The 23,659-nt window shown below is 34.1% G+C and overlaps 1 protein-coding gene across 3 annotated transcripts in view; it reads left to right on the forward strand.

Moving 5' to 3' along the window:
• Positions 1-23,659, forward strand: part of lpp (LIM domain containing preferred translocation partner in lipoma) — a 571,221-nt gene that overhangs the window by 361,303 nt on the left and 186,259 nt on the right. For all 3 annotated transcript variants that reach the window (XM_061978393.2, XM_061978394.2, XM_061978396.2), the window contains one exon: positions 6,836-7,396. In XM_061978393.2, coding sequence (XP_061834377.2) covers positions 6,836-7,396 — 561 coding nt within the window. The remainder of the gene's footprint in view (positions 1-6,835; positions 7,397-23,659) is intronic.

Here is a 23,659-nt window from a genome sequence, read left to right on the forward strand (position 1 = left end):
TCAGTATCGGAAGAAAAATTAACTGCATAAATTGGCAGCGAAACAAGTTTTGGCAACAAATAAATGCAAACTTTGAAAAAATAGAAGGCAATATTCATATTTTTGTACACTTTTATTGTTTTTGTGTTTCAAAGGTTTTTCTGATCAATTGTGTTTTCATATTCGCTTCTCTTTTTTTACACATTTGTTTCTTTTGTTTACGTTTCAAACTGACGGACATGTTTTGGTGTGAGGGGCGGGTGCCTGTGGGCGGGGCTTACAGCAAGTTTACCCGGAAGCAGTTTTACTGGACTTGGGCTAGCAGATAAGTCCAGTAAAACTCTTTCGGGGTAAACTTGTTGTAAACCTGCCCTGATGCCAAAACACTGTGCCAATAGTTTATAGGGTTTTCTTTCTGTTTCGTTCTTTTTTTTCCGGGTTTGTTTCTTTTTTTGTTTTGTTTTGTTTATTTTCTTTTTCTTTTTTTCGGTTTGGTTTCTTTATTTTCTGTTGTGTTTCTTTTTATTGTTTGTTTTGTTTCTTTTTTTTTGGTTTCGTTTTTTTTTTGGTTTTGTTGAATTTTTTACGGTTTTGTTGAATTTTTTCGGTTGCGATTCTTTTTTTGGGGGTTTGTTTCTTTTTTTCAGTTGTTTCCTTTTTTTGATTTTGTTTCTTTTTTTGGTTTTGTTTCTTTTTTTGGTTTTGTTTCTTTTTTTTCGGTTTAATTTTTTTTTTCTTCGGTTGCTTTTCTTTTTATTTCGGCTTAATTTCTTTTTTTTTTACGGTTTTGCATCTTTTTAGTGTTTTCGCTTCTTTTTTTCTGGTTTGGCTTGATTTACATTAGCACTGATGTGCTACCTCAATGCTAGTGTACTCCATGAGGCCTCTCAGATAAAATAATAATGCCAAAACACTGTGCCAATAGTTTACAGGGTTTCCTTTCGGTTTCGTTCTTTTTTTTTCTGGTTTTGTTTCTTTTTTGTTTTGTTTTGTTTATTTTCTTTTTCTTTTTTTTTTTCTTTTTTTCTGTTTGGTTTCTTTTTTTTCGGTTGTGTTTCTTTTTTTCAGTTGTGTTTTTTTTTTTTTGGTTTTGTTTCTTTTTTTTTGTTTCGGTTTTTTTCCGGTTTTGTTGAATTTTTTACGGTTTTGTTGAATTTTTTCGGTTGCGATCCTTTTTTGGGGGGTTTGTTTCTTTTTTTCAGTGGTGTTTCCTTTTTTTGATTTTGTTTCTTTTTTTTGGTTTTGTTTATTTTTTTGGTTTTGTTTCTTTTTTTTCGGTTTAATTTTTTTTTCTTCGGTTGCTTTTCTTTTTATTTCGGCTTAATTTCTTTTTTTTTTTTCACGGTTTTGCTTCTTCTTAGTGTTTTCGCTTCTTTTTTTCCGGTTTGGCTTGATTTACATTAGCACTTATGTGCTACCTCAATGCTAGTGTACTCCATGAGGCCTCTCAGATAAAATAATAATGCCAAAACACTGTGCCAATAGTTGACAGGGTTTCCTTTCGGTTTCATTCTTTTTTTTTCCGGTTTTGTTTCTTTTATTGTTTTGTTTTGTTTTGTTTATTTTCTTTTTCTTTCTTTTTTTTTCTTTTTTTTCGGTTTGGTTTCTTTTTTTTTCGGTTGTGTTTCTTTTTTTTTGTTGTGTTTTTTTTTTTTTTTTGGTTTTGTTTCTTTTTTTTGGTTTCTTTTTTGTTTTTCGGTTTTGTTGAATTTTTTACGGTTAAATAAAATAATAATGGTAAACATATAAATAAAGCAACATGTCCTCCTATAGGGCACACTTAAGCGAGCATCAGCGCTAATCAGTGAGACATAAATCTTTGTCATGTTTTTTTTACGGTTTTATTTCTTTTTTTCCCGTTTTGCTCCTTTTTTTTAATGGTTTCAACTAATGGCAGTGTTTTGGCGTGGAGGGCAAGTGCCTGTTGGCGAGGCTTACAACAAGTTAACCCGGAATCCGTTTTACTGGACTTATCGGCAAGCCCAAGTCCAGTAAAAAACTGTTTCTGGGTAAACTTGGCACCAGCCCCTCACACTAAAACACTTCCATCAGTTTGAAACGTAAACAAAAGACACAAAATCATAAAAAAAAAAAAAAAAGAGAAGCGAATGTGGGAAAAATTTTTTTATCATAAAAACCTTTGAAAAACAAAAGTGTACAAAAAATGTTGTATTTTTTCAATGTTTATTTATCTGTTGCCAAAACTTGTTTCAACACCAATACAAGTTTTTCTACAATGCCAATGATGTTATCGGCCCCCTTGACTACTAATAATCGGTATGGTATCGGCCCACCTGGGCGGACCTTTTAAAATAGGATCATTTATGACATTTGACAACAATGCGATACGGTCGCCCTGCTTTTAGAAGACGTCTCATCAGATGAAGTCGTCGTTCTGCTAATTGGCTGAGATCTGTGTCTTTAGGCGCTAACCTAGTAAGGCGGTCCAAGGTTAATGACAGACCCTTTTTAGACGGGCTGCATGTCTGACACCGATATGTGACGCCGGTGAAGAAACAATTATGACTGGGGGCGCAAACCCTGACATCCCGTTGAAACATGATCTTCTCCGCTGCCTCGGCGCAGCCTTGAGAGCGAGCGGAGGCTCGTGTCGCTGCGCTCAACTCTTCCCAGGAACGCGGAGCCTCGCAAATCTCTGTGATTTAAGGTCCTTTCCCACCCGGGCAGCTGCAGTCAGCACAAGTGTCGTCTGGGCGGCCATCTATCCAACAAGCTGCTGCTGCCCAGGTGGTCTTGTAATGGACCCTGTGTGGCAAGTCCACTGCATGTAGATAGCACATCTGCTCTTTGCATGCCTATGGGGGCACAGCAGCTTCAATAAAATAAAGAACAGCATATAAAGTTATATTTTCTTATTAGGGAGAGGTACCAATTCACTACTTTATAAGCACCGGCTGAATTACGTCGGCACTACCAGGTATTGAATCATGTAAAAATCAAACAGGCTTGCAACAAATTTTACCCGTAAACAGTTTTTTACTTGACTTGGGCTTGCAGATAAGTCCAGTAAAACGGATTCCGGGTTAACTTGTTGTAAGCCCCGCCCACAGGCACTTGCTTTCGACGCCAAAACACTGCCATTAGTTGAAACCATTTAAAAAAAGGAGCGAAACGGGAAAAAAAGAAATAAAACCGTAAAAAAACAACAAAGTAAAATTGGAAGAAAAAAAAACAAGACAAAATAAAAAAAAATTAAAAAACGAAATCGTAAAAAAAAGAAGTGAAATCGACCAAATTGAAACAAAACGGGGGGAAAAAAATAAACGATTTCCAAAAAGAAGCGAAACTGAAATTAAGAAGCAAACCGAGAAAAATGAGAAATTAAACTGGAAAAAAGGAATCAAAACTGGAAAAAAAGAAGCGAAAATGGAAATGCAAGCCCAAGTCTAGTAGAACTGTTTCCGGGTAAACTTGTTGTAAGCTCCGCCCACAGGCACCCACCCCTCACGTTAAAACACTTTGAAACGTAAATAAAAGAAACAAACCCGCAAAAAATGAAACAAACCCATAAAAAATGAACCAAAACTGAAAAAAAAACAGGAAAAAAAACCCAAAGAAACTGAGGGGAAAAAAAAGAAAAGAAAAGAAGCAACACCTCAAATAAGAAGCGAAACTGAAAAAAACAAACAAGAGAAGCTGGGGGGGAAAAAGAAGCAAAACTGAAAAAGAAAAGCGAAATCGAAAAATAAGAAACAAATCCGTAAAAAAAGGTAGCAAAACTTGGAAAAAAAGGAGCGAAAATGGAAATGCAAGCCCAAGTCTAGTAGAACTGTTTCCGGGTAAACTTGTTGTAAGCTCCGCCCACAGGCACCCGCCCCTCACGTTAAAACACTTACATTAGTTTAAAACGTAAACAAAAGGAAAAAACCCGCAAAAAATGAAACAAAACAATAAAAAAACAAGCAAAACTGAAAAAAAAACGGGGGAAAAAAACCCAGAGAAACTGAGGGGGGGAAAAATAAGCAACACCTCAAATAAGAAGCGAAACTGAAAAAAAACAACAAGAGAAACTGGGGGAAAAAAGAAGCAAAACTGAAAAAGAGAAGCAAAATAAAAAAAATAAACAAAACCGTAAAGAAAGGTAGCAAAACTGGAAAAAAAGAAGCAGAAATGGAAATGCAAGCCCCAGTCTAGTAGAACTGTTTCCGGGTAAACTTGTTGTAAGCTCCGCCCACAGGCACCCACCCCTCACGTTAAAACACTTACATTAGTTTGAAACGTAAACAAAAGAAACAAACCCTCAAAAAATGAAAAAAAATAACATAAAAAAACAAGCAAAACTGGGGAAAAAAACGGGGGGAAAAACCCAGAGAAACTGAGAATTTTTTTTTAAAAAAGAAACAACACCTCAAATAAGAAGCGAAACTGAAAAAAAAACACAAGAGAAACTGGGGGAAAAAAAGAAGCTAAACTGAAAAAGAGAAGCGAAATCGAAAAATAAGAAGCAAAACCGTAAAAAAAGGAATCAAAACTGGAAAAAAAGAAGCGAAAATGGAAATGCAAGCCCAAGTCTAGTAGAACTGTTTCCGGGTAAACTTGTTGTAAGCTCCGCCCACAGGCACCCGCCCCTCACGTTAAAACACTTACATTAGTTTGAAACGTAAACAAAAGGAAAAAACCCGCAAAAAATGAAACAAAACAATAAAAAAACAAGCAAAACTGAAAAAAAAACGGGGGAAAAAAACCCAGAGAAACTGAGGGGGGGGAAAATAAGCAACACCTCAAATAAGAAGCGAAACTGAAAAAAAACAACAAGAGAAACTGGGGGAAAAAAGAAGCAAAACTGAAAAAGAGAAGCAAAATAAAAAAAATAAACAAAACCGTAAAGAAAGGTAGCAAAACTGGAAAAAAAGAAGCAGAAATGGAAATGCAAGCCCCAGTCTAGTAGAACTGTTTCCGGGTAAACTTGTTGTAAGCTCCGCCCACAGGCACCCACCCCTCACGTTAAAACACTTACATTAGTTTGAAACGTAAACAAAAGAAACAAACCCTCAAAAAATGAAAAAAAAAAACATAAAAAAACAAGCAAAACTGGGAAAAAAAACGGGGAAAAAAACCCAGAGAAACTGAGAATTTTTTTTTTTAAAAGAAACAACACCTCAAATAAGAAGCGAAACTGAAAAAAAAACACAAGAGAAACTGGGGAAAAAAAAGAAGCTAAACTGAAAAAGAGAAGCGAAATCGAAAAATAAGAAGCAAAACCGTAAAAAAAGGAAGCAAAACTGGAAAAAAAGAAGCGAGAATGGAAATGCAAGCCCAAGTCTCGTAGAACTGTTTCCGGGTAAACTTGTTGTAAGCTCCGCCCACAGGCACCCGCCCCTCACGTTAAAACACTTACATTAGTTTGAAACGTAAACAAAAGAAACAAAACCATAAAAAAAGAAGCAAAACTGAAAAAAAAAAAAAACGGGAAAAACACCCCAGAGAAACTGAGAAAAAAAAAAAAAAGAAGCAACACCTCAAATAAGAAGCGAAACTGAAAAAAAAAAAATCAAGAGAAACTGGGGAGTAAAAAAGAAGCAAAACTGAAAAAGAGAAGCGAAATCAAAAAAATAAGAAACAAAACCGTAAAAAAAAGGAAGCATAACTGGAAAACAAGAAGCGACAATGGAAATGCAAGCCTCAAGCAGCACTGAGAGCAGACTCAGCCGAACTTTCGCCAAGTAATGTTGCATTTTTCAACACCAACAAAGCAAGTATGCCGGGTAGGAAACGATCAAACGTAAAATAAGGCTCCGCTCTTTCAAAATGCGCTAGTTTGATGCTAATTTACATTGGATTTGCCATAGACATGCTAGTGATTAGCATTCGCGAGTTTACATGGCGTTTCAACAACTCTAATTTTGGTCAGGAAAACTTTGGGTATTTGATTCTCGGGGGTAACGATTCAATTCAGAATTGATTCTCGATTTAAAACGATTCTTGATTCAAAATCAATACTTTTTAATAACATCGGGTGCCAGTTCTATAATTAATAAAATAGATAAACAGCTGTGATAAATGTCTATATTTCTTAAAATAAAACTGTTTAAAAATTTAAAAAAATAAAAAAATTCTACCCAAACATTTAATAAAGTGAAATACAAATAAGACAACAAGAGAAGTATCAGACATTTATTTTTTTCTAAAGTAAATGTGTACAGCAGATTTAGATTATCTACATCTACTATATGATTTGTCTGAGTGGCTGGACAGGACATATTGAAAATAAATTAAAATAAATAAATAAATTGATTTTTTTATTTTTATTTAATAGAACTTCCAACTTTTAACTCTTGAGTTTTTTCTTGAATTCAGTCGTGTTTCTCACTTTCTTTATCACAGTGCTGGCACTCGCAACTTTCTTTGGTCCCCTGGTGGATGATTTTGCCTGGAGAACGCAGTAAAAAAAAAAAAAAAAAAAAAAAAAAAAGTGCAAACACTGAATCGCCAAGGCGTGAATTATTTGTCTGCACGATGAATTTTTCTGCGCTCAAACGGACCCGTTTGTTACTTGCGACGTTTGATTGTACAACAACTGTTTTTGGTGAAAAATGGACTCTCAGTCATACCCCAAAACAGGAGGGTCAAAGTCGCCCCGTGTCGCTCTTCTGTATATACTGCTGCAGGAAAATGTCTGTTGGTATACGTTGTGGTTGTCTACTGGCCGCGTGTTAAATGTTGTTTTTCATCACCCAGAAAGTTGGCAGCAAATTTAAACACACACAAAAAAAAGTTTGTGCTGAATTATGTGCGCAGCCTCTTTCTCGTCGCAGTGCACGCTGCTGATTGCACAAACTTGTTTTGAGGGGTTTTTGCCGACTAGGAAGACATCCAAGTTGTGTTTGTGTTGCAGACCACTGGACCCTCCACCGTGTCCACCCCCAGCGCCCCAGTGACGGGCTACAGGCGCATGGTCATACCCACCCAGCCGCCTCTGACCGCCACCAAGAAGTCCACGCCCAAACCTCAGGCCCTGGGTAGCGGCGGCGGTTCGTACACGCTCCCGGCCAAGCTTCATCATCAAAGCCCGGCGGCGTCTCAGCCGGTGGCCGCCTCCTACGCCACCGCCTCCACGCCCAGCCAGCCCACCTTCAACGTCCAGGTGAGGTCTGCCCAGCCCAGCCCGCAGCACCAGGCGCCCGGCGGGCAACACCTCGGCCAGCAGCACCAGCAGCAGCAGCCGCCGCGTGGCCCCGTCCAGGTGCAGTACGCCCAGCCCAAAGGACCCGACTTCGCCTACGGGCCGCCTCAGCCCGGCTTCTCCCCGCCGACTCAGGGCGTCTACCAGGAGCAGCACCAGCAGGGCTCCAGGAGGGCGGACGCGTACCAGGCGGCAGGACCCAAGAAGACCTACATCACGGACGAGCCGCAGAACCTGACCCCGTACATGTCTGGACCTGTGGTCCCACCAAAGGTAAGAACACTCCCTATGAGGGACATTTATCTGTTCCAGAGTCAAACTGCAGCCTTTATGGGTGAGGGGGGGGGGTGTATTATCATCTCATTTGCATATACGCCCATAACGAAGGTAGAAGTGAGGAACTCTCAGGTCGCTTCTTGAAAACTGGTTCTGAATCCTCCAGGTGTGAATCTTTGATTCCTTGGGTGAGGATTCGAACGAGTCGATTCTCTCACCGTATTATTTGGTATGAACACTTTCAAAACAGGTCAACATCATTTCAAAAACTGATTGTGATTAAAAATAATTACATTTACATATTTTTCGAATCGATTTAAAAAAAAATGATGAATCGATTGAGAAGAATCGCGATTCGGATGTGACTCGATTGTTTTGTGCGACAGAGTCACTAAGTTGACAACACTGATCCCTCCTGCTACGTCTTCTTATTCTCTGGCAGACCAGGTGTGTTAAGAATCAGAGTGTGGAGGGGGGGGGTGTGGCCTGCGGGCCTGCAGCGGAACGGAGTGTGCCAGGACCGGCCTCGAAGTCAGCGACAGGTGCGTAGATGGCCCAGGTGGACCTTGGGTAGGCGTCAAAACGTGACATCTCATTTACTTTGCGGTGATCCCCGGTCCTGGCACACCACGTTCCGCTGCAGGCCCGCAGGCCACGCCCCCCTCCACACGGAGTTTCCACGCCATCTACCGTTCATAGTACAGCATGACTCGCGCTCATCAAAAGCCGGGAGTTGTTCCGCACACTTCCACGCCACTTTAGCGGCGGCGGTAAAGCACTCTCGACAGGCTTGTGGAGGTGTCCTGCATGTCCGGTTCTCGTCTCCTCTGGCGAATACTTTCTTTTTTTTCTTCTTTTTTTCCCACTTGTATTTAATTAATTAATTTCATTACATTCAAATAATTACTAAAAAAAATTATTAATTAAAAAAAAATTGTTTTAATTAATTAATTAATTAATTCAATTTGATACAAATAATTACTAAAAGAATGATTAATTATTATGAAAAAAATAATTTAATTAATTAATTAATTCAATTTGTTACAAATAATTACTAAGAAAATTATTAATATGCCCATCCATCCATCCATTTTCTACCGCTTATTCCCTTTGGGGTCGCGGGGGGCGCTGGAGCCTATCTCAGCTACAATCGGGCGGAAGGCGGGGTACAAGGTATATTATTAATATGAAAAAATAATTTAATTCTATAATTAATTAATTCAATTTGATACAAATAATTACTAAAAAAATGTATTATGAAAAAAATAATTTAATTCATTAATTAATTCAATTTGATACAAATAATTACTAAAAAAAAAGATTATTATGAAAAAAATAATTTAATTCATTAATTAATTCAATTTGTTACAAATAATTACTAAGAAAATTTTTAATATGACAAAAATAATATAATTCTATAATTAATTAATTCAATTTGATACAAATAATTACTAAAAAAAATAATTATTATGAAAAAAAATAATTTAATTCATTAATTAATTCAATTTGATACAAATAATTACTAAAAAAAATAATTATTATGAAAAAAATAATTTCATTAATTAATTCAATTTGATACTTAGAATTACTCAAAAATATATTAATTATTATGAAAAAAATAATTAAATTAATTATTAATTCATTCAATTTGGTACAAATAATTACTAAAAAAAATAATTATGAAAAAAATAATTTAATTCATTAATTAATTCAATTTGATACAAATAATTACTAAAAAAAATAATTAATTATTATGAAAAAAATAATTTCATTAATTATTTCAGTTTGATAACTTATAATTACTAAAAAATATATTAATTATTATGAAAAAAATAATTTAATTAATTATTAATTAATTCAATTTGGTACAAATAATTACTACAAAAATATTTATTATGAAACAAATAATTTAATTCATAAATTAATTAATTCAATTTGATACAAATAATTACAAAACAAATATTAATTATATGAAAAAAATAATTTAATTAATTAATTCAATGTGATACAAATAAATACTAAAAACATTATTAATTATTATGAAAAAAATAATTTAATTAATTAACTAATTAATTCAATTTGATACAAATAATTACTAAAAAAATGATTAATTATTATGAAAAAAATAATTGAATTCCGATTCCGCCATCCTAGTCACTGCTGTTGTGTCCTTGGGCAAGACACTTTACCCACATGCTCCCAGTGCCACTCACACTGCTGTTTGTATACATGCTTTATTTAATTATCTTTGCTATTTGGCCTAATTAGAATAAAAACTAAGAATCATCTTTTGATAGGATGTACTTAGTCCGTAAGTACACAAACGTGTACTTCATGTTTTGTGACATGCTAATTCTTATTTTTGCACTTTTTTCCCCCAAATTCCATTGTATGTTATACTCTTCTGACACCACCAGATGGCAGTATAAGTGTCCACATAAGTGGCCATAAGACCCCAATTCAGTAGTGTACACAATTTTGGAAATAAGAGCTAAAAGGTGCTGTCCACGCATGTGACCACTAAACCTTTAGAGGTTTTAAATGTTTTAAATCTTCTTATTCTCTGGCAGACCAGGTGTGTTAAGAATCAGAGTGTGGAGGGTCTTTCCCTTGAATGTGTGGAAATGTTGATTATATTGTTATGCAACACAGTACTGAAATATATCCATCCCATCATGCCAGTATCGATCCAATATTGATACCACCCTGCTGTCAATAGTAATAATATATGTATGTATCGACCTGCCCACCGCTAACACTTGTCTTTGATGCAGAAGTGTGTGTGTGTGTGTGTGTGTGTGTGTGTGTGTGTGTGTGTGTGTGTGTGTGTGTGTGTGTGTGTGTGTGTGTGTAAGTGTGTCTACCGTGAGGGGGGGGGCGCTTGTCCTCTTTCATTGCGATGCATAGAATAAAGTGTTGTTTTAACCTTTATGAATTTTTGAAAGATCAGGTCTGTTGGGAGCGCGGCGCCATCACACTCCATTTGTCGGAGAGAAAAAAAGGCATCTTCTGGAGTATTTATCTCCTCGCTTAGGGCTCCGTCGCAGGATTTCTCTCTTGTTTGTTTTCGGGGTGGAGTGCGGAGATGAAAGATGCCTTTTTTACTTGATAACACTTTCCACTTCAGGCTGAGACGTAATCCTCCTTTTTTTACACGGCGACGTTGCGAAAACGACGGCTTGTTAAAGCCACACGACGACGTTTTGCTGCCAGCACAAGTGGGCCCACATTGGCAAACTCCACACTCGGCCGATACCAATACCGATACTGATCCCATGTGACAACTGGAAATCACATGTGCTGTGGAACCTCGATTTACAAAATTAGTTGGTTCCCGAAAAGGGTTCATAAATATAACAGTTTGTATACTGATTCACTTTCCCCTTTTTTTTTCTTCCAAAAGAAACAATGTAAATATGAATAATTGGTTCCGGCCTGGACAAAAGTCCATATTGTAGTAAAGTTTGTACACTTTGAACACAATATAAAGTACTGTACAGTACTGTGTACAGTTAAACCTCGATTTGCAAACCTAATTGGTTCCCAAAAAGGGTTCATATAAAAATAAAAATAAAAAGTTTGTATAGTGAAGCACATGTTTTCAAAAGAAACAATGTAAATATGAATAATTTGTTCCAGCCCGGACAAAAGTCCGTATTTTTGTAAAGTTTGTACACTGTGTACAGTGAAACCTCGATTTACAAACTTTAACTGTTCACGAAAAGGGTTTGTAAATATAACAGTTTGTATAGTGAATCACGTTTCCCTTTTTTTTCTCTCCAAAAGAAACAATGTAAAAATGAATAATTGGTTCCAGCCCAGACAAAAGTCCATATTTTAGTAAAGTTTGTACACTTTGAACACAATATAAAGTACTGTACAGTACTGTGTACAGTTAAACCTCGATTTGCAAACCTAATTGGTTCCCAAAAAGGGTCCATATATTAAAAAAAAAAAAAAAAAAAAAAAAAAAAAGTTTGTATAGTGAAGCACATGTTTTCAAAAGAAACAATGTAAATATGAATAATTGGTTCCAGCCTGGACAAAAGTCCGTATTTTTGTAAAGTTTGTACACTGTTTACAGTGAAACCTCGATTTACAAACTTAGACTGTTCACGAAAAGGGTTCGTAAATATAACAGTTTGTATAGTGAATCACTTTCCCTTTTTTTTCTTCTTCCAAAAGAAACAATGTAAATATGAATAATTGGTTCCAGCCTGGACAAAAGTCCATATTGTAGTAAAGTTTGTACACTTTGAACACAATATAAAGTACTATACAGTACTGTGTACAGTTAAACCTCGATTTGCAAACATAATTGGTTCCCAAAAAGGTTCATATATTTAAAAAAAAAAAAAGTTTGTATAGTGAAGCACATGTTTTCAAAAGAAACAATGTAAATATGAATAATTGGTTCCAGCCCAGACAAAAGTCCATATTTTTGTAAAGTTTGTACACTTTGAACACAACAGTTAAACCTCGATTTGCAAACCTAATTGGTTCCCAAAAAGGGTTCATAAAAAAAAAAAAAAAAAAAAAAAGTTTGTATAGTGAAGCACATGTTTTCAAAAGAAACAATGTAAATATGAATAATTGGTTCCAGCCTGGACAAAAGTCCATATTTTAGTAAAGTTTGTACACTTTGAACACAATATAAAGTACTGTACAGTACTGTGTACAGTTAAACCTCGATTTGCAAACCTAATTGGTTCCCAAAAAGGGTTCATATATTAAAAAAAAGAAAAAAGTTTGTATAGTGAAGCACATGTTTTCAAAAGAAACAATGTAAATATGAATAATTGGTTCCAGCCTGGACAAAAGTCCATATTTTTGTAAAGTTTGTACACTTTGAACACAATATAAAGTACTGTACAGTACTGTGTACAGTTAAACCTCGATTTGCAAACCTAATTGGTTCCCAAAAAGGGTTCATATTTAAAAAATAATATTTAAAAAAAGTTTGTATAGTGAAGCACGTTTTCAAAAGAAACAATGTAAATATAAATAATTGGTTCCAGCAAAAGTCCATATTTTTGTAAAGTTTGTACACTTTGAACACAATATAAAGTACTAAAAAGTGTTCTTTTTTTTATATAATAAAATAGTTTGTATAGTGAAGCACATGTTTTCAAAAGAAACAATGTAAATATGAATAATTGGTTCCAGCCTGGACAAAAGTCTGTATTTTTGTAAAGTTTGTACACTGTGTACAGTGAAACCTCGATTTACAAACTTTGACGGTACACGAAAAGGCTTCGTAAATATAACAGTTTGTATAGTGAATCACGTTTCCCTTATTTTCTCTTCCAAAAGAAACAATGTAAATATGAATAATTGGTTCCAGCCTGGACAAAAGTCCATATTTTTGTAAAGTTTGTACACTTTGAACACAATATAAAGTACTGTACAGTACTGTGTACAGTTAAACCTCGATTTGCAAACATAATTGGTTCCCAAAAAGGGTTCATAAATTTAAAAAAAAAAGAAGTTTGTATAGTGAAGCACATGTTTTCAAAAGAAACAATGTAAATATGAATAATTGGTTCCAGCCTGGACAAAAGTCCGTATTTTTGTAAAGTTTGTACACTGTGTACAGTGAAACCTCGATTTACAAACTTTAACTGTTCACGGAAAGGGTTCGTAAATATAACAGTTTGTATAGTGAATCACGTTTCCCTTTTTTTTTTTCTTCCAAAAGAAACAATGTAAATATGAATAATTGGTTCCAGCCTGGACAAAAGTCCATATTTTAGTCAAGTTTGTACACTTTGAACACAATATAAAGTACTATACAGTACTGTGTACAGTTAAACCTCGATTTGCAAACCTAATTGGTTCCCAAAAAGGGTTCATATATTTAAAAAAAAAAAAAAAAGTTTGTATAGTGAAGCACATGTTTTCAAAAGAAACAATTTAAATATGAATAATTGGTTCCAGCCTGGACAAAAGTCCATATTTTAGTAAAGTTTGTACACTTTGAACACAATATAAAGTACTGTACAGTACTGTGTACAGTTAAACCTCAATTTGCAAACATAATTGGTTCCCAAAAAGGGTTCATAAATTAAAAAAAAAAAAGAAAAAAAGTTTGTATAGTGAAGCACATGTTTTCAAAAGAAACAATGTAAATATGAATAATTGGTTCCAGCCTGGACAAAAGTCCGTATTTTTGTAGTTTGTACACTGTGTACAGTGAAACCTCGATTTACAAACTTTAACTGTTCACGGAAAGGGTTCGTAAATATAACAGTTTGTATAGTGAATCACGTTTCCCTTTTTTTTTCTTCCAAAAGAAACAATGTAAATATGAATAATTGGTTCCAGCCTGGACAAAAGTCCATATTTTAGTAAAGTTTGTACACTTTGAACACAATATAAAGTACTGTACAGTACTGTGTACAGTTAAACCTCGATTTGCAAACATAATTGGTTCCCAAAAAGGGTTCATAAATTAAAAAAAAAAAAAAAAGTTTGTATAGTGAAGCACATGTTTTCAAAAGAAACAATGTAAATATGAATAATTGGTTCCAGCCTGGACAAAAGTCCATATTTTTGTAAAGTTTGTACACTTTGAACACAATATAAAGTACTGTACAGTACTGTGTACAGTTAAACCTCGATTTGCAAACATAATTGGTTCCCAAAAAGGGTTCATAAATTAAAAAAAAAAAGAAGTTTGTATAGTGAAGCACATGTTTTCAAAAGAAACAATGTAAATATGAATAATTGGTTCCAGCCTGGACAAAAGTCCGTATTTTTGTAAAGTTTGTACACTGTGTACAGTGAAACCTCGATTTACAAACTTTAACTGTTCACGGAAAGGGTTCGTAAATATAACAGTTTGTATAGTGAATCACGTTTCCCTTTTTTTCCCCTTCCAAAAGAAACAATGTAAATATGAATAATTGGTTCCAGCCTGGACAAAAGTCCATATTTTAGTCAAGTTTGTACACTTTGAACACAATATAAAGTACTATACAGTACTGTGTACAGTTAAACCTCGATTTGCAAACCTAATTGGTTCCCAAAAAGGGTTCATATATTTAAAAAAAAAAAAAAAAAAAAAAAAAAAGTTTGTATAGTGAAGCACATGTTTTCAAAAGAAACAATTTAAATATGAATAATTGGTTCCAGCCTGGACAAAAGTCCATATTGTAGTAAAGTTTGTACACTTTGAACACAATATAAAGTACTGTACAGTACTGTGTACAGTTAAACCTCAATTTGCAAACATAATTGGTTCCCAAAAAGGGTTCATAAATTAAAAAAAAAAAAAAAAAAAAAAAAAGTTTGTATAGTGAAGCACATGTTTTCAAAAGAAACAATGTAAATATGAATAATTGGTTCCAGCCTGGACAAAAGTCCGTATTTTTGTAAAGTTTGTACACTGTTTACAGTGAAACCTCGATTTACAAACTTTAACTGTTCACGGAAAGGGTTCGTAAATATAACAGTTTGTATAGTGAATCACGTTTCCCTTTTTTTTTTCTTCCAAAAGAAACAATGTAAATATGAATAATTGGTTCCAGCCTGGACAAAAGTCCATATTTTAGTAAAGTTTGTACACTTTGAACACAATATAAAGTACTGTACAGTACTGTGTACAGTGAAACCTCGATGTACAAACTTAGTGGGCTCCCGAAAAGGGTTCGTAAATAGAAAAGTTTTTTTTTTTTTTTCAAAAGAAACAATGTGAATGAATATAAATGATTCGTTCCAGCCTGGACAAAAGTCCATATTTTAGTGAAGGTTTGTACACTTTGAACACAATATAAAGTACTTTACAGTACTGTGTACAGTGGAACCTCGATTTGCAAACTTAGTTGGTTCTCGAAAGGGGTTTGTAGATAGAAAAGTTTGTATAGTGAAGCACATTCTTTTCAAAAGAAACAATGTAAATATGAATAATTGGTTCCGGCCTGGACAAAAGTCCATATTTTAGTGAAGGTTTGTACATTTTGAACACAATATACAGTACTGTGTACAGTGAAACCTTGATTTACAAACTTATTTGGGTATCGAAAAGGGTTAGTAAATAGAAACGTTTGTATAGCGATGCACTTTTTTTTTTTTTAAAGAAGCAATGTAAATATGAATAATTGGTTCCAGCCTGGACAAAAGTCCATATTTTAATGAAGGTTTGTACACTTTGAAGACAATATAAAGTACTATACAGTACTGTGTACAGTGAAACCTCGATTTACAAACTTATTTGGGTATCAAAAAGGGTTTGTAGATAGAAAGGTTTGTATAGTGAAGCACTTTTTTTTTCTTCCAAAAAACAATGTAAATATGAATAATTGGTTCCGGCCTGGACAAAAGTCCATATTTTAGTGTAGGTTTGTACATTTTGAACACAATATACAGTACTGTGTACAGTAAAACCTTGATTTACAAACTTATTTGGGTATCGAAAAGTGTTAGTAAATAAAAACGTTTGTATAGCGATGCACTTTTTTTTTATTTAAAGAAGCAATGTAAATATGAATAATTGGTTCCAGCCTGGACAAAAGTCCATATTTTAAAGAACTGTTCGGCTTTCCCTTGACAAATTCCCCAAATTCCCAGAATTCCAGGTTTTCCGGGACATTTTTCCCATTCAAAAATAATTAGCCATTTTTCAAACTTCCACCATTTTCCACATTTTTCAACCTATTCAAACCATTCTACCTTCCAACACATTCCACTCATTCTGGAAATTCAAACTGTTAATTTTTTTTTTCCAGGAATACCTAGAATTCCCTTTTTTTCAAACCCTTTTTTTCCACATTTTTCAACCCACTAAATCAAGAAAAAAAACAAAGTTGTATATTGAACTGGAAAAATTCCCAGTTTTCCCGAAATTCCTGGAATTCCTTAATACCATTTCTCAATTAAAAATGTTGCTACTTCAACATTTCTCGCCCGATTTGATAAATTCCAACACCAACCATTTCAACTCATTCACAACATTCAAGTCTTTTAACATTTTCCCCAAAATTCCCGCTTTTCTCAAAATGCCCAAATTTCCATGAAATTCCCATTGAAATGAATGGGACATTTTTCCAATTTATTCCACAATTCCCACATTTTTCAACCTATTCAAACTGTTCCAACTCCAAAATATTCAGCCTGTTAAAAACTGCGTGCTCTCCTTCAACAACTAAAAAAAAAATTCCCGGATATCCAAGAATTCCCCTTTTTCAGGGACATTTTCCCAATTCAAAATGAATTCAAAAAAATTAAACTGCCACAATTCGCACATTTTTCAACCTATTCAAACCATTCCACCTACAACACATTCAATTCATCCTGGAAATTCAGACAACCTTTTTTCCACGTTCAACAAATTTCCAGGAATTCCTGTTTTTTTCTAACTTTATTTCCAACATTTTTCGTTTGACTACTCCTTTTACATTTTTCATCCTATTTCAACTGTTCCTTACCGTCAAACCATTTTTGTTTTTAGAAGTTGGTTTCGGAACTAGGAACATTCCCGGTTTTACCAAAATTCCAGGAATTCAAAAGTACCGTTTCTCAATTAAAAAACTGTTACTACTTCAATATTTCTTGACCGATTTAAACAATTCCAACACCAACCAATTCAGCTAATTCAGGACATTCATGCTCCTAATCTTTTTCAAAAAAATATTGCTTTTCCCAAAATTCCCAAATTTCCAGGAAGTTCCTATTGAAATGAATGGGTCATGTTTCCAAGTTACACAATTCCCACATTTTTCTAACCTATTCAAACCATTCCTACATCAACACAATCAATTCATCCTGGAAATTCAAACAACCTTTTTTCCACGTTCAACAAATTTCCAGGAATACCTAGAATTCCCTTTTTTTCAAACCCTTTTTTTTTTTACACTTTTTTCTGGCGACTACTCCTTCCACATTTTTCAACCCACTAAATCAAGAAAAAAAACAAAAGTTGTATATTGAACTGGAAAAATTCCCAGTTTTCCCGAAATTCCTGGAATTCCTTAAATACCAATTCTCAATTAAAAATGTTGCTACTTCAACATTTCTTGCCCGATTTGATAAATTCCAACACCAACCATTTCAACTCATTCACAACATTCAAGTCTTTTAACATTTTCCCCAAAATTCCCGCTTTTCTCAAAATGCCCAAATTTCCATGAAATTCCCATTGAAATGAATGGGACATTTTTCCAAGTTATTCCACAATTCCCACATTTTTCAACCTATTCAAACTGTTCCAACTCCAAAATATTCAGCCTGTTAAAAACTGTGTGCTCTCCTTCAACAACTAAAAAAAAAATTCCCGGATATCCAAGAATTTCCCTTTTTCACGGACATTTTCCCAATTCAAAATGAATTAAAAAAAATTAAACTGCCACAAATTGCACATTTTTCAACCTATTCAAACCATTCCACCTTCAACACATTCAATTCATCCTGGAAATTCAGACAACCTTTTTTCCACATTCAACAAATTTCCAGGAATTCCTGTTTTTTTCTAACTTTATTTCCAACATTTTTCGTTTGACTACTCCTTTTACATTTTTCATCCCATTTCAACTGTTCCACCGTCAAAACATTTTTGTTTTTGGAAGTTGGTTTCGGAACTAGGAACATTCCTGGTTTTACCAAAATTCCAGGAATTCAATAGTATCGTTTCTTAATTAAAAAACTGTTACTACTTCAATATTTCTTGACCGATTTAAACAATTCCAACACTAACCAATTCAGCTCATTCAGGACATTCATGCTCCTAATCTTTTTCAAAAAAATATTGCTTTTCCCAAAATTCCCAAATTTCCAGGAAGTTCCTATTGAAATGAATGGGACATGTTTCCAAGTTACACAATTCCCACATTTTTCTAACCTATTCAAACCATTCCAACATCAACACAATCAATTCATCCTGGAAATTCAAACAACCTTTTTTCCACGTTCAACAAATTTCCAGGAATTCCTGTTTTTTTCTAACTTTTTCGTTTGACTACTCTTTTCACATTTTTCATCCCATTTCAACTGTTCCACCGTCAAAACATTTTTCTTAGTCAGGAAAAAAAAACAAATTGGTTTCGGAACTAGGAACATTCCTGGTTTTACCAAAATTCCAGGAATTCAATCGTACCATTTCTCAATTAAAAATCTGTTACTACTTCAATATTTCTTGACCAATTTAAACAATTCCAACACCAACCAATTCAGCTAATTCAGGACATTCATGCTCCTAATCTTTTTCAAAAAAATCTTGCTTTTCCCAAAATTCCCAAATTTCCAGGAAGTTCCTATTGAAATGAATGGGACATGTTTCCAAGTTGCACCATTCCCACATTTTTCAACCTATTCAAACCATTCCAACATCAACACAATCCACTCATCCTGGAAATTCAAACAACCTTTTTTCCACGTTCAACAAATTTCCAGGAATTCCTGTTTTTTTTCTAACTTTATTTCCAGCCTTTTTCGTTTGACTACTCTTTTCACATTTTTCATCCCATTTCAACTGTTCCACCGTCAAAACATTTTTCTTAGTCAGGAAAAAAAAACAAGTTGGTTTCGGAACTAGGAACATTCCTGGTTTTACCAAAATTCCAGGAATTCAATAGTACCATTTCTCAATTAAAAAACTGTTACTACTTCAATATTTCTTGACCGATTTAAACAATTCCAACACCAACCAATTCAGCTAATAAAAAATCTTGCTTTTCCCAAAATTCCCAAATTTCCAGGAAGTTCCTATTGAAATTGAAATTGTGGCACAATTCCCACATATTTCAACCTATTCAAACCATCAACACAATCAATTCATCCTGGAAATTCAAACAACCTTTTTTCCACGTCCAACAAATTTCCAGGAATTCCTGTTTTTTTTCTAACTTTTTCGTTTGACTACTCTTTTCACATTTTTCATCCCATTTCAACTGTTCCACCGTCAAAACATTTTTCTTAGTCAGGAAAAAAAAAACAAGTTGGTTTCGGAACTAGGAACATTCCTGGTTTTACCAAAATTCCAGGAATTCAATAGTACTATTTCTCAATTAAAAAACTGTTACTACTTCAATATTTCTTGACCGATTTAAACAATTCCAACACCAACCAATTCAGCTAATTCAGGACATTCATGCTCCTAATCATTTTCAAAAAAATATTGCTTTTCCCAAAATGCCCAAATTTCCAGGAAGTTCGTATTGAAATGAATGGGACATGTTTCCAAGTTGCACAATTCCCACATTTTTCAACCTATTCAAACCATTCCAACATCAACACAATCAATTCATCCTTGAAATTCAAACATCCTTTTTTCCACGGTCAAAATAAAATTTCCAGGAATTCCTGTTTTTTTTCTAACTTTATTTCCAACATTTTTCGTTTGACTACTCTTTTTACATTTTTCATCCCATTTCAACTGTTCCACCGTCAAAACATTTTTCTTAGTCAGGAAAAAAAGAAGAAGTTGGTTTTGGAATCAGGAACATTCCTGGTTTTACCAAAATTCCAGGAATTCAATAGTACTATTTCTCAATTAAAAAACTGTTACTACTTCAATATTTCTTGACCGATTTAAACAATTCCAACACCAACCAATTTAGCTAATTCAGGACATTCATGCTCCTAATCTTTTTCAAAAAAATATTGCTTTTCCCAAAATTCCCAAATTTCCAGGAAGTTCCTATTGAAATGAATGGGACATGTTTCCAAGTTGCACATCTCCCACATTTTTCAACCTATTCAAACCATTCCAACATCAACACAATCAATTCATCCTGGAAATTCAAACAACCTTTTTTCCACGTTCAACAAATTTCCAGGAATTCTTGTTTTTTTTTCTAACTTTATTTCCAATCTTTTTTGTTCGACTACTCTTTTTACATTTTTCATCCCATTTCTACTGTTCCACCGTCAAAACATTTTTCTTATTCAGGAAAAAAAAAAAAAAAGTTGGTTTTGGAATTAGGAACATTCCTGGTTTTACCAAAATTCCAGGAATTCAATAGTACTATTTCTCAATTAAAAAACTGTTACTACTTCAATATTTCTTGACCGATTTAAACAATTCCAACACCAACCAATTCAGCTAATAAAAAATCTTGCTTTTCCCCAAATTCCCAAATTTCCAGGAAGTTCCTATTGAAATGAATGGGACATGTTTCCAAGTTGCACATCTCCCACATTTTTCAACCTATTCAAACCATTCCAACATCAACACAATCAATTCATCCTGGAAATTCAAACAACTTTTTTTCCATGTTCAACAAATTTCCAGGAATTCCTGGTTTTTTATAACTTTATTTCCAACCTTTTTCGTTTGACTACTCTTTTCACATTTTTCATCCCATTTCAACTGTTCCACCGTCAAAACATTTTTCTTAGTCAGGACAAAAAAAACAAGTTGGTTTCGGAACTAGGAACATTCCTGGTTTTACCAAAATTCCAGGAATTCAATAGTACCATTTCTCAATTAAAAAACAGGTACTACTTCAATATTTCTTGACCGATTTAAACAATTCCAACACCAACCAATTCAGCTAATAAAAAATCTTGCTTTTCCCAAAATTCCCAAATTTCCAGGATGTTCCTATTGAAATGAATGGGGCATGTTTCCAAGTTGCACATCTCCCACATTTTTCAACCTATTCAAGCCATTCCAACATCAACACAATCAATTCATCCTGGAAATTCAAACAACCTTTTTTCCATGTTCAACAAATTTCCAGGAATTCCTGGTTTTTTATAACTTTTTTTCCAACCTTTTTCTTTTGACTACTCTTTTCACATTTTTCATCCCATTTCAACTGTTCCACCTTCAAAACATTTTTCTTAGTCAGGACAAAAAACCCAAGTTGGTTTCGGAACTAGGAACATTCCTGGTTTTACCAAAATTCCAGGAATTCAATAGTACCATTTCTCAATTAAAAAACTGTTACTACTTCAATATTTCTTGACCGATTTAAACAATTCCAACACCAACCAATTCAGCTAATAAAAAATCTTGCTTTTCCCAAAATTCCCAAATTTCCAGGAAGTTCCTATTGAAATTGTTGCACAATTCCCACATTTTTCAACCTATTCAAACCATTCCAACATCAACACAATCAATTCATCCTGGAAATTCAAACAACCTTTTTTCCACGTTCAACAATTTTCCAGGAATTCCTGTTTTTTTCTAACTTTGTTTTCAACCTTTTTCGTTTGACTACTCTTTTTACATTTTTCATCCCATTTCAACTGTTCCACCGTCAAAACATTTTTCTTAGTCAGGAAAAAAAAAAAGTTGGTTTCGGAACTAGGAACATTCCTGGTTTTACCAAAATTCCAGGAATTCAATAGTACTATTTCTCAATTAAAAAACTGTTACTACTTCAATATTTCTTGACCGATTTAAACAATTCCAACACCAACCAATTCAGCTAATTCAGGACATTCATGCTCCTAATCATTTTCAAAAAATATTTGTTTCCCCAAAATTCCCAAATTTCCAGGAATTCAATAGTACCATTTCTCAATTAAAAAACTGTTACTACTTCAATGTTTCTTGACCGATTTAAACAATTCCAACACCAACCAATTCAGCTAATACAAAATCTTGCTTTTCCCAAAATTCCCAAATTTCCAGGAAGTTCCTATTGTAATTGTTGCACAATTCCCACATTTTTCAACCTATTCAAACCATTCCAACATCAACACATTCCACTCATCCTGGACATTCAAACTAACACTTTCCCAAGTTCCAAACCAAATTCCGGTTTTCCTGGAAATTCAAACTCTTCAACATGCAAACCATTCTTTCATTCATACTACATCCTGTCAGCATTTCAGTTCAACTTCAGCATTGGGAATTGCCTGATGGAGTTAGAAGACGTAGTTTGATGGAAATCAAATGTCTTCTCAAGCGGCGCAACAATAAAACGTCTTCGTTTGACCACAAATGGAGTTTTATGGAGGTGAAAAAGCGAGATATTTCAGGCGTGTAGCGGAGCCTTGCAAGAATCCTGACGGAGCTTTTTATAGGCCGCCTGGTGTCTGAGAATACAAAACGGGTGCCGTGGAGACGACTATTCTAATCCGAGCGCATCTCAGGAAAGTGGGGAGTTTGCTCACTCAAGGCTTCCTTCCAGTGGCGTCCGCTGGGAGCGGCCCGTCAAGGACCGCACTTTGCTAAACACAAATGAGTTCCAGCGTGAGGAAAAAGTCTAATTATGTTTGTTCAAAACAAAAATCTACATATTGCTTGAAAGCTCGCTGGAGTCCCGGCGTGCTTTGTAAAAAACAAAAAGGTGGCGTTTAGTGGATTTGTTTGCCTTTGATTCCACATAAAAGCAAATGAGTGTTGTCTATATATAACATGAATCACCTTCCACTGAGGAGCTTCTTTTTTATTACTACCTCTGCCAAGGAACTTATTTCTTCACTGATAACAAGTAAAACAGTAGAGATGTCCCAATACCCATCATGGGGCCGATACTTGCTGATATTGTAATAAATAAAACATTTGAAGGTGGGATTTTTATGTAATATTACATTTTGTATTGACCAAAATTCAATATGTTTTAATTGGATTAAAAATGTGTAGGAAAATCTTTATTTAGTACATTTTTACCTTTTTTTTTTAAGTTTTGAAGAATTAAATTAAAAATTAAGGCGTCATTTTTTTAAATATATTAATGTAATATTTCTGTTTTTGTTGATATAATGTTCCCAATATTTGTAATTAATAAAATGAAGTATAAACATATGAAAATATGTAATACATGTATTATTCCTTTTATTTTTTGGTTATTAATCGGTGGGATTTTTATGTAATATTACATTTTTTGATGCCCAAAGTTCAATATGTTTGAATTGGATTAAAAATTAGTAGGAAAATTATATTTACTACATTATTTCATTACAAAACATTTTTTTAGTTTTGGAAAATTAAATAAAAAATTAGGGCGTCTTTTTTTTTTAAAACTAATGTAATATTTCTGTTTTTGTAGTTGTAATAATGTTCCCAATATTTGTAATTAATAAAGTGAAGTACAAAAATATTATCAAAATATGTAATACATGTATCATTCCTTTTATTTTGGGGTTATTAATCGATAATTATTACTGTTAAACAATATATTTGTCACGACTTGGACTATGGTGTGTTTGTTTTCCCGAGATGCAAGTAAAGCTGGACTGGTCATGGCGTGAAGGTAAATACATATTTATTTTTACTATAACAAAAAGAACAAACTAAAGGTGCGCACAAGGGCGGAAGTACAAAACTTGACTATAAACACAAAACTTGCACAAAGGCAGAAACTATGAACA

This window comes from Nerophis lumbriciformis, linkage group LG18 (genome assembly GCF_033978685.3).
Source record: "Nerophis lumbriciformis linkage group LG18, RoL_Nlum_v2.1, whole genome shotgun sequence".
Lineage (NCBI taxonomy): Eukaryota > Metazoa > Chordata > Actinopteri > Syngnathiformes > Syngnathidae > Nerophis > Nerophis lumbriciformis.